The 12,224-nt window shown below is 47.5% G+C and overlaps 1 protein-coding gene across 13 annotated transcripts in view; it reads left to right on the forward strand.

Annotated features, from left to right (window-relative positions):
- ZDHHC14 (zinc finger DHHC-type palmitoyltransferase 14) overlaps positions 1 to 12,224 on the forward strand; it is a 301,170-nt gene that overhangs the window by 210,252 nt on the left and 78,694 nt on the right. For all 13 annotated transcript variants that reach the window (XM_034669377.1, XM_034669376.1, XM_011219573.3 and 10 more), the window contains 2 exons: positions 8,145 to 8,282; positions 11,557 to 11,605. In XM_034669377.1, coding sequence (XP_034525268.1) covers positions 8,145 to 8,282; positions 11,557 to 11,605 — 187 coding nt within the window. The remainder of the gene's footprint in view (positions 1 to 8,144; positions 8,283 to 11,556; positions 11,606 to 12,224) is intronic.

The following is a 12,224-nucleotide window of genomic DNA, read 5'->3' on the forward strand; positions in this document are numbered from 1 at the left end:
CATCAGGAACACAGGCTTCCAATTGTGTATGTACATAGTCAAATTAAAAGGTTTTGAAGAGCCTTAAAATCATTAGCTTTACATCTGTAACGTACCCACAAGATAACTCACTTCTAAAACCATTTTGGGGACAAATTGACGAAGGCTTCAAAAAACACAGTGACGGGATGTGAAAGAACATGTGACTCAAGAGTGTGGAGAACATGAGGAAAACAGCAACTGGACATCAGAAGTGGTTCTCGACCCAGACCCAGCATGGAGCAGCCGGGGCCTTGGCAAATGCTGTCTGGCTCCGGGCTTCACTGTCCTCATCTTACCTGGGGACCTGTACCGCCAATCTCCCAGGGCTGGTGTGTGGTAAGCAAATGCAAACAAGGACTAAAAACCAGAAAGCCCTACGGATATGTAAGTCATTCTGATGTCAAGTGATGTTGATACTGATTTCAAAGCCTGGAATTTCTAGAGAGGAATGGAGTAGTTTCTGAGGGGTGTTGGTTGGTAGGACGTGCTTGCTCTTCAGACTCGGAAGATAATTGTTTTATTCTGTGGAGAATGAAGGGGAATTCCTAGACAGCGGTTCTGGCCCTGCAGCCCCACAGACAGTGGGGGGGCCGAGGCTGAGAGGGGCCTGGGTGGGCTCAGAGAGTGGCTGCCAGGATGTAAGACTCCCCAGGCACCCAGGTACTGGCTTATTTCAGAGTGTCACAACACTGCAGGGACCACCCATGCCTCAAGACTGTTTCCTTGAGGATACACAAATTTGAACTTACATTACCGATTTTGTCGTAATGAGCCAGAGCTCTAATCCAGCAGCTAAGTTCCAGGAAGCTCAAAGAACTCACCGGTGGGGCTGTCATTCTGAGTCTTCCGAGGGCAGAGATGCTGGGACAGCCGGAGTGGGGAAGGCAATGCCATTCTCATTGGAACTGACACTTCCTAGGATGCCCCTCCAGGACCCCCAATTTAAGAAACTGTAGGATTTCTTTCCTTCCCGGGTGCCCCCCAAGCTTCCTCATAATGGGCTGATTCACTTTTTAAAGTCATCGTATTTCTATTAACTTTCTTACGTCTCCTTTCAAAAACTATTTATATTACCAACTAAGTCTTTCCCTGACTTCTCCCCCATTTTGGGGGGCAACTATTTCTCTTTGCTTCTCTAGAAAGATCTTTTTTCCCCCCTCTTCGCAAGTTTCGTTGTCATCTTTGTGTCTCGCCAGCAGGTCTCCCTCATGGCACAGCTGCTCCCAAAGCCTTGCTTCTGCCCTGCATGCTTTCCCTCCTTCTAGAAGCGGAAAACTCCCCCAGCATTGGAAACCGGCCTTACAAACAGAAGTTGAACTAAGATAATTTAAGGAAATAGAGATGTGTACAGTTTGCCATTTGGGGAACTGAAGGGACCTTACTTGTCTGTTGTCAAGCCCCCTCCCTTGATGCCCAAAGAGACTCAGCGCTGTGCCAGGTAATGGCGAAGCCAGGGGGGTGGGTGCAGAAGAGACCATGGTAGGGGACGCATTGACTCCACTGCCCAAGGTGATGTTAAATTGCATTGTAAAGGTTACAACACCTCTACATTTACTGGTCAGTTTTATATGGAAAGTTTTAGTTTTTTAACAAATGGAGCTAAAAACTGTGGAATCTTAATTCATAGGACATTGGCAAGGGCTCAAGACTGGAAAAAAAATCCATACAGGTGCTAATAAAACACAGCGCATTTTATTTTACAGCTCAAAGGGGCCTTGGGGCTTATTGAATTCAACTTCTTACATGCAAAGAAATTGAGTCCCCACGTAGAAGTGACATATGACTACTTCAACGCCATAGAATTAGCTAATATGATATCACGGATAGAACTCTTTCAGATAAGGAACTACGAAGTATTGGGAGGGGGAAGAAAACCTTCCCTGATACATCCCTTTGCCCCCAAAGAATCCCCAAGCCCCGAAGTCTCAATAGATTTGTCAAACCCATATGTCTCTTAAGGAGTTCCCACTTCTGATGTTCACTGTCGTGAGAGTGAGTCCATCAGTGCTTCCTGATTGAGGGTAGGCATCCCCAGACTTGAGCTAGGCCTTTTCTGCATGCTGCAGAGGGCAGATGCCCTGAGCCAGAAGAGAGCCACCGGGCTTACCAACACAAGTGCCAGTCCTGGGGTGGCAACGTTCCATTCTTGTTCCCATTCCTGTGATCTGCCTGGGACTGCAGGTGCCCAAATACTCTGCTTCAGGAGGGAGGGGCCGGGTCCGCAGGCCTACTTGGCACAGGGACCAGCACAGGAGGCAGGATAAGGGTTAAGGGTTCAGATTAACACCTGGATTCCAGTGCCAGCTTTTCCATCTGCACTCTTATCTGTAAAATGGGCATAATAGCATCGGCCTTACCAGGTTGCCTGAGAAGTAAATGACACCATTCATGTGAAGTACTTAGCACAGTTCCTGGCAAGGACTCACCAAGATAAAAGTGGATAAAAGTGAGAGAAGGAGGAAGAGGTAGAATGAGCATGCCAGGCTGCTTTCCAGAAGCCGAAGCAATCCTTGAGCACAGCAGCAAAGCTATTTTAACTTGGGTCTTACCAGTGATTTAGAACAGCATGAATTATGTAGTGTCTAAGAATTGCATGGGAACCATAAAGGCCAGGTAACAGTATGTACCACTCTATCATTCATCATTCTAAAACAAAAACAAAAAAAACAGAAGATACCTCATAGGGAAAGATTTTTCTAATTTGGGAGGTAAAAAAAAAAAGAAAAAGCCCTAGGTTTAAAGAAAAAATGACTTCCTATTTCATACATTTAAAAACATTTAACTTAATTTAGAGGTAAGTTACATTTAATTAGGAGTTTTAAATTTCAGTTGCATATTTACATCTCTTTTTTCACTTGATTCTCAAGATGCTCTTGGAGAAGGAAATTGGGATTATTATTTCCCTTCTCCTGACCAAGCCGAGATGCAGCCCACACAGAGCCCAGGACCACTGTCTGGGAAATGCACAATTTTCTGCCCCCTGCTGCCTGGGTTGAGGGTATGATCTTTCTCTCTCTCTGGATCCCCCTCTTGAGGGCCTCTCTGAGAGCCTGACTTGTAGGAGATTTTGACTTCTTAACGTTTCAAAATTGTATTCCTTTCTCTGGCAGCCTTCAAATACAACTTCTGCAAATATTCTTCCCTTAATATTTCAGTGGGTGGTTCTGTCCTTGCACAGTGTTAATGCCGTTCCTGTTTTCCTGGTGTTTCGGGTCTGTTTCACTTTCCATTCCTCCCCTAATCTTCCGTCAGTCAGGGGAGAGGCACGGTCTCCACTGAGAACCTGTGGCTCCTGATGGCCAGTGTCACATCTCTCTTGACGACCCCTCATCTGTGAAGTGTGCGCATAGCACCTGCCCTGGGGCTCTTGTCGGGGATAAATGACAAATGACGAAATAATCATAATAATGCATAATGATGTAGCAGGCAGTGGCGAATGGTGCCTTTAGTCATCATCAATAATACCGTATTCGTTATTATTTTGAGTAAGTATGTTCCCACTGGCCATTTTTAATGGGAACTTCTTACCCCATTTAGGATCTCAGGGCAGGTGACTTTTTGAAGTTGGCTTGCATCCCCCCCAAAGCGTCTGGGTCTCCCAGTGGCATCCTCTGGAGCTTTTAATAAAAGCATCCCTGCGTCCCCCTGTCAGTGGGAGAGGCCAGAGTTCACTTCTCGCCACGAGCTGACTCACACTAACTGTCCAGTTGGCCTCTGGCCAACAGCTGCCACCCCTCAACCTTCCCTGAGCACATTCAAATTTCATGGACCCCTGCCTTTCCTCGGGTTGGCTCACCTGAAATCTTCTCTTTCACCAGCATTTTCGATGTCTGCACCTGGCAACCAGTGATCACTCGGAAACCTACCAAAAGTGATTAAAGGCGTCTCTTCCTTGGCTTGGTGCGTGTGTGTTGAGTGTCTGCCAGGCTATTCAGGTGGCTAGAAATGGCTTCTCAAGGCAAGCTCACCTGGGAAAGGAGGGGAGAACGAATCCACGACCATTACAGGGCAGCGTGTTGCTAACAGGACTGCGGTCAGGGTGCCCCAGCCAGCCACTCGATCTTCAATGATTTTAGAGAACCTTCCGGGGGCACCCCGCCCTGCCTCTGTGTGCCATCCCCCTCCCTGTTCCCGTGTGCTCAGTTCCCGTGTGCTGCAAGGCTGAGCACAGATCCGCAGCAGCCCAGGGAATAGCTCCTGGTGCTTTTTAAAGGAACTCTCCAGAAACGTAGCAGCATGGAGACCACTCTCTTCTGGCAGGGTCCAAACTTCAGAATCCAGGGATGTGACAGCAACTCCAAAGTGTTTTTTTTTAAAGACTCTCCCACCACGCCTCCCGCCCCCACCCCCAGGACATAGGACACTCCGTTTAATTTTTCCCTGCAGGAGATACACAAACTGACCTCTAATAATAGTGGTTCGAAATGTCTCAGATGTGGTCGCACTCAGCTACCTTTGCCGGCTGCTGGGTCCCTGTCTCCTGCTCCAGATGTTCCCTCTCCCAGGCAATGCCTGCTTCGCTCAGGTCCCCGGGAGCACGTCGTCTGCAGCTGTGGCCCCTTCCTCTTGTCCCAGCTCTGCCGGGGCCCAACTCTTGTCTACTCTAATCCCCAGAAACAGAGCAACAGAAGCGTCCCCGTTCAGAGCCACCCCGGGCCCCCCCCCCCGAGCTTCCTCCCCTGCGGGCGAGGGACACGTGCTAGGAGCAGAGCCATGCAGGACGGGCTGAGCCCCCCTTGTCCTGCTTTTATCCTTGACCCGTAAAGGAGGATGTTGGACACTTGCCAACACTGGTGAGCGAGAACAGACCAAGTTCGATGCTAAATTAGGTTTTCTCTGTGAGGAGGTCATTCCTTGAGTCTGTGGAATAGTTGGAGTCTGAAAAGAAGGCCTCACATCAGGTAAGATAAGCCACGGAGCCACGGAGCCACGAAGCCACGGCTTCACACCTTGAAGCCATGGAGAGCTGTTGTTGTTGTTGTAGTTTTCCTTCCTAGCCCTTGACACAGCGCTGGGTGCATGGAAAGGACTCGGTGAAGGCCAGGGGTCCCAGAGGCAGATGGAGCGGGCTTCGTCCCAGCCTTGCTGCACGCTGAGTGACGTTGGCCAACACGCTTGCTGGAGTGGATGTCCTATGGGTAGTATGAGGGTTTATTTAGTCATTTGACAAATATTTATTAAAGACTTCGAGTAGCGCTGGCAAACACAAATAAAAAATGAATGCTTTTGGAGAAAAGGGGGGTAGAGCTGACAGGACCTGTTGGAGGCGGCACACGGCCATTTTGGATCACCAGTGTGTGGTTGGCGGTTGAACGTGGGGATGAAGAGAGACTTCCCAGTGGTAGAGAATCCATGGAGAGGAGAAGCAGCCAGGCTGAGACCCGGGTGCAGCCTACCGCCAGAAGTCAGGCAGAGAGGGAAATGGAGGAAGGGGATGGGAGGAGGGCACTGGCTGAGGCGGCCAATAGACAGAGATGCCCCCCGAGACTTTTAGGCTCATTTACCACCACACGTTCAACGAACACAAAGAAGGATGTGAAGAACATTGAACAAAAGAATTTCTTGGGGAGCCTCCATTTCAGTGGGATTTTTGTTAGCCTACAAAGTTTTCAGTGGTAAGACAAGTTTCCAAAAGGAAACTGGTTCCAGCTCAAGCCTGCCAGAGAGCCAGGCATTCATGCCATCCCTGAGACGTCACTGGTTTCGCAGGAAGCTTCCCAGACGCCATGAGCAAGGGGTCTCATGCTCCTCGCCTTCCCCAGCTACCCTGCCTCCCTCAGGAAGACCAGTGTCACAACTTAGCTGAAACTTTGTTTTGAAAACAAAACAACCACCTGTCCCCAGCCACGGTCTAGTGTGTCCACAGTGTTAGTTACGCCTCCCAAGCCCTGGTGTCCTCTGCTGATAAGCGGCTTTCATTTGAGGAAGAGGCTCAGTCCACGACACATTTGGGATTTGGAGATGGGCTTTCACAGCTGGAATCAGAAGTTCCAACCTAACATGTCCTGTGCCCCCGGCCTCCGCTTCCCATTCCCATGTTCAATATTCACGGATCAAGAAGAAGAGGCTTCTCAAAATGACAGACTCAAAGTCTTGGAAAAATCTAGTTGGTTCAGACTTTTTTTTCTCTTTTTGCCCTTCTTTGTGTAGACGTCTCCACATACAGCCCGTGTAGACCAGTGACTTGGGAGAAATGAGGTGGTTTTGACACAGGAGTTAACTCTTCCAGCTGTGTGGGCTCGGCAGCACCTGTTAACAGGACGGGGGCCACCCCAGGGATCCCTTCCCCCAGGTGTCAGCCTTGTACAGGCCAGTGAGCTCTGAAATCTCTCTTCAGGTCCTCTGTTCACACTGACTGTTTCTCCTTAATGCCGCTTGTGGGCTGGGATGGATCTTACAGTTCCTGTGCCACCACTTTCCCCGGGTGTCCCTCGTGCCCTTTTCAAGAAGCAAGCTTGCAGGAGACATATAATAGGAGATGAGTAAATTATGACAGGTGACCAGAAAGAAAGGACACACTGTCTTGCCTGGCATTGGACTGGTTTACTTACGTGGGCACACCTCCCATAGGCCTCTCTGTGTGTTTTTAAAGCATATAGGTATTTAAAATATGAACACTGGGTAGAAGGTAAGCTTGGGAAAGACCCCGAGTAAAAAACTAAGTCGTCTCCCCCACCCCCAGTGTTTTTGGCCCCACGACGGCAAGCGGTCTGGTCAGGGTGAGTGTGTTAGTAGGACACTCTGCATAGCCCTTCTGGAAGGAACATCATCTGAGCAGTAGAGAAAAGAGAAGCACTTGGCCATGACTTGCAAGGGGAGGGACAAATCACAATGGCATCACAGACTTTGTGTGGAATTCCCGTGGTGAGAAGATGTGGGTTTGTCTACAGGCTTCCGGGGGAAACAGTGTAAGAGTGCCCAGTGGCAGCCCTGGGGCATCTGCGGGGCGCCAGGGCCTGTAGGCAGGGGGAGACCTGGCCTCAGCTTCTGGCTCCACTGCTTCTGAGCTGTGTGGCCCCCCACGAGCAGTCTCCCCTCTCTCTAGGACTCAGTTTGCTTCTCTAGAAAAGAGGGCAACATCATTTTCCCCTAAAAATGGCTCATGGCCAGAGGTGTTAAGGTATGTGACTTCTCGTGACAAACTACAGAACACTGTCTACTTCAAAAGTGCTCTCCCAGACGTTATTTAACCCCACAACAGTTCCATAAAGGCATCTTCGTTTTACAGGTAACTTAGCTGAGACTTGTGGACTAAGAGATCCGGTGTGTGTTACATTGGACGTGACGATCACACTTTGATGTTTAAAATACCAATTTTCCTACAACTAGTGAAATAGTGGAGACATTCCTTGGGAAGCAGTTGTTACGGGATGGGAGAACAAGGGACCCCCGGCACCCCCATGACCTCTCTCTATGGCTACTGACACACCCGTACGCACACGCACACGCACAAGCAAGAGGGAAGATTGTTCCGTGAATCTCAGAGACTTCTTTTACAAAAGAAGGAAAGTTTTACCTTTCTCATTGTAATGAGAATTTAAGTTGCTGTTTGAGATGAAGGTGTGTTCCTGGTTTTTTCAAAACAGCTAAGTTCTGTGGAAAGAATGATTCTTTCTTGAAACGTCTTCATGTTAAGCATTTCTCTGAGTGGTGCATTTGGAAATACGCGGTGGGATGTGATTTTGTGATACAGTTGACCCTTGAACAACACAGGCTCGGATTACGCAGGGCTGCTGATACGTGGGTAGCCCTCCGTAAACACAGCGCCGTGCTTTGAACGTCTTTTCTTTTCCTTATGATTTTCTTCATAACATTTTCTCTGTGCTAGCTTACTTTATTGCAAGAGTACAGTCTATAATACATATAATGTGTAAAATATGTGTTCATTGACTGCGTATGTGACCCGTGAGGCTTCCAGGCAACAGAAGGCTACCGGTAGCTATGATTTTGGGGGGTCAAAGTGAGGTGGGGTTGTCAGCTGTGCAGAGGTCACCCCTAGCCCCCGCACCGTTCAAGGGTCACCTGTGTTGTCAGAGTACTGGGGAGCAGGGAGGGGCTTCCTCAAGTAAAAAGACATATTATTAACCGATTTCCATGATTTTTTTGTCTGCCTCTCGTTTCAGAACGGTTTGACCACCACTGTCCCTGGGTAGGCAACTGTGTGGGGAAAAGAAACTACAGATTTTTTTATATGTTTATTTTATCTCTGTCTTTTCTGACAGTCTTTATATTTGCATTCGTTATCACCCACGTCATTCTTCGTAAGTATGCTGGCGAAATCAGATTACGTATGTAACCATTTGCCTGCCTTTGGTTTTCTGATTTAATTTTGAGTTAATATTTTGATCATTTCGGGCTTTCTCTTTCTTCTCTTTTCCCTCTTCCTTTTCCTTTCCTGACTTCCAGCCTGCCCCCTTCGTGTACTCTCCTTCCTCCCTCGATGTCCTCCCTCCCTCCCCTTCCTCCCTTGCTGTCCTCCCTCCCTCCCCTTTCTCCCTCACTGTCCTCCTTCTCTACCCTTCTCCCTGCCCTCCCCTCCTTGTTCCTCTACTCCCCATTCCTCATCCTTCCAGCCATAGCTGCCAGATCGCCCCAGAGCAGGCTCTAGTTCACTTACAAGACTTTTTCCTTAATACACTTGCCCCTCTTCCAACCTCGGTGACCTCAATTTCTCTTTGACTAAGGGATCTCCTAGAAGAATCATTCCCACATTTTGCACGAAGGATAACATGCTGCAATGATAACCATCGAACAGTAGTTTTGTTTTGCTTTTAACATGATACTGGCTTATATAAGAATAGTCACCATCCCTAGAAAACAATGTCTGGGGATAAAGACGGGGTTTCCTTACACACACACATGCGTGTGTGCTCACACACACACACACACACACTGAAGATATACAATCGAAAAGATTTTCAATTATCATTAGTAAATCCCTGGCATATGAAGGAAGCAACTTTATTAAAAATGAGATTTGGATATTAAGGATTTTAATATGTATTTGCCTAAGCAAATGACATTTTTCATTTCCCATTCTGAAGGTCATAACTTTGAATTTCTTTTGTCTCTTGATTATCCACTTTCCAACAACAGGGAATGATGAGAAGGAAGTGAATTGGCTTTGAACTATAAACTTAAGCCTTTAAATTTCCATTCCAGTGCCATTAGCAACATTAAAGCCCAGCAGCGCCTCTTGTCTACATTCCAGAAGTACAGCCGCCCATTAGCAAGTGCAGAGCTCCCTTCTGCAGTATTCCCCCCCCGCCCCCCACACCCGCACTGAACATGGCCTCACTTTCTCCCCGTGCGCAGCTGAAACCACAGATGATGTGTGGAGTTGCTCTCTGCCTCTCGTTTGGTGGGGTCTGGGGGTCCTGGGGCACAGAGGCGGTATGGAGAATTTCACATAGATATGTGGGTCAAAGTTGGACATTAAGTGGAATCTCCCAAATTTTCGTGGCATTTTAGAACTTAGGTCCCATTCTTTTTGGCTGAAATCCCTTCCTGCCAACGTGATGTAAGCTTGGAATCTATGCTTGAGAGCCAGGACTCCATGCAATCCCAGAAAAGGGTGACCATTCATTAGAGGCCCTTTCCACACTCCCCGTGGCCCCTGCAAAGGCACCTTTTCCCTCTAATTTCAGAGTTGAAAATGGCAAAAATGCAGCCAGGGTGCTCTCTGCGTATTAATAGGCAAACGAATCAGAAATGAGAAGAAATAAACACCGAGACTGCACGACATTTAGGACATTAAAAAATAGTATTTAAACTTGACATTTTTAGATCATCTTTCGCAACTTCAGAATGTTTTCCTATGTGTATTATCAAGGGCCAGTTTTCGCTCACACACCTGCACACACGAGCTCTGGGAACACACACACACACACTCACTGTGACACTGGCCGCTGTCCTCACAGTTGGGTGATGTACACTTCACTTTTATCTCCCCTAAAATTGTACTCACCCCAGATCCAGCAAAATCGAGTTTGCTGTAGTTTATGCTTATATATTGTTAATCCCATCTTCCACCAAAAACGGCGTTCAGAATTTATCTGCTTGCAAGTTACCCGAATATGTTGAACAAAAGCAAATAAGGATTTTCCTCTCCCCTTGTTCTACAACCCCCACAACTCCCCCTAAACAACCCCACCTACCCCCGACTTGGCTCGGCACTCAATGCTTTCAGGAAGGCAGGTTTTTACATGGCTCCCATGATCCCCTAAGATTCTGAAAACATTAGCCAAGGCAGAGCGCTGTTTGAGAGCAGCTGGAGAACTGCCACCTGGGTTCTCCCTGCCAGGTAACAGGCTCAGCGGGGGCTGAGGGGCCATGACAGGAAGAGGGGCCGGGGCAGAATCCTGTTGTAGCAAAGATTCTGAGGAACCTGACAGCTGTACTTCCTTATCGAGAAAGGAAAGTTCGGGAAAGCGAACCAGTTTAGGTTCAGTAGGGAAAGAAAATTCATTTCTTTCAGTGTCCTCATTTTGCCTCAGGAGTGTTTGCTCTGAGATCTGCCCCAGGCTACTTGCTGGTTTTGCCTCCTTGACCCAGCAGAGATAGAAGAGAAAGCCTTTAGCTTTCCTTATTCCTTTTCCCACCCTTTGGCATCCTGGCGCTGGACACATCCTTGTGCCTCAGTGGTGGCCAGTGGGGAAGACAACACAGAGGGAATGGAACCTTGAGGGCAGCTGTGGAGCTGCCCCACGCTTAGCCTTCCCATGGCCGGGCACGGTTCCCGCTTACACAGACGGATCCGGGACCCTGTCTCTAGCTGCCCCGTGTGGCCACAGCTGCACAGAACGCTGTGCCAATCCTCCCTGCCCCTCTCACTGTTGCTCCAGACCGATCACGTCCCCCAAACACACAGCTTCACGCAGCACAGCAGGAAGCACCCCAAGATGGAAGCACCAGGCATTCCTCCGCATGGGCTTTTGTGTTTCGAAACCACGATGTCAACACATAAAAGAAAAATCACTTCTTGTCAGATGCAACTTTACTCAAGCCCCTAAAGAAATTTTTTTTGCACAAATAATTCACTCCTAAAGTAGTGAGTAATAAACTCCAACTTTATGAGTTTGTTTACTCTGCATGCAGATAAAGACATCTTTTGTACATAGCCTAGTTTATAGGATGTCCGAGGTCAACAGTTAACAAACTTTGGAAAAACAGTCTTTCATAAGAGAAGAGGGAAAAAATAGCAAACAGTATTCTGTTTTCCTATTAAAATGAGGAAAACAAAGGAGTAATCAGAACTATAATTTATGGGAAAGTATGCAGACATCCATCTGCTTTTATTGAAAAAATATCCTGCAGATGTTGGGTCTAATTAGGAATCTGCCATTTTCTTGTTGAATAACTTTAGTGGAATCTCAATCCCTGATCAGCATACTGGGAGCCATAGCACAACAAAATATAATTATTTAATTGATCTTTAGACACCTATTATTTTTATGTAGATGAGGGAGCTTTCAGCAGGGAGGCTGTTCCTCTGGAGGTGAATTTGAATACTAAATTTTGATTTCATTCCCACAGGTTCACAACAGACAGGATTCCTAAACGCGCTTAAGGACAGTCCTGCAAGATATCCTTTCTGGTTGCCCTGTTTTCCACAATGTTAAGTATTGGCCTGACCTTCTATTCAACCTGCCTCTTCCTCTGTGCCTTCGCTTTTCTTCTCAGAAATTGTCTTCTCCTTTGCTCCATCCAAAAAACTCCCTGTGTTCACATGCATGAGTAGTAGTGTCTGAATGCTTGAACCAGGATGTGACTCGTTTAGCCATATTTAAATTGAAGTGCTCTTCAGCTAGAAAGCCAAGTGTAAATTCTTGTTCACCCCAGAAATCTGCATTGATTTGTTAAACTCAGGTTGGTTTGGGGAGAAGGAGGGCTGGCAAGCTCCAATGGACTTCATTTTGATGAGCAGGTGGATCCTGCAAAGTATTTATAGATCCCCCTCTGTGGGTGGCCTTCTCTCTATGAGGTCACCAGATGGGAATTCTCTGACCCCCATCCTTGGATTCCTTCTGGGAGTGCCGTTAGGCACACCTTCAGGCAGTCCGGATAACCTGTATTATTTCCAGGAACAGAACACCTTTCCGCAGTCTTGAATGGACTTAAAGATGGTCAATCTCAAGTCATTTAGATTAACCCCATCCTGCCAAACAGTTTCTATGGGCACATGCCATAGTATTTTGAACTTC

This window comes from Ailuropoda melanoleuca, chromosome 10, assembly GCF_002007445.2.
Source record: "Ailuropoda melanoleuca isolate Jingjing chromosome 10, ASM200744v2, whole genome shotgun sequence".
Taxonomy (NCBI): domain Eukaryota; kingdom Metazoa; phylum Chordata; class Mammalia; order Carnivora; family Ursidae; genus Ailuropoda; species Ailuropoda melanoleuca.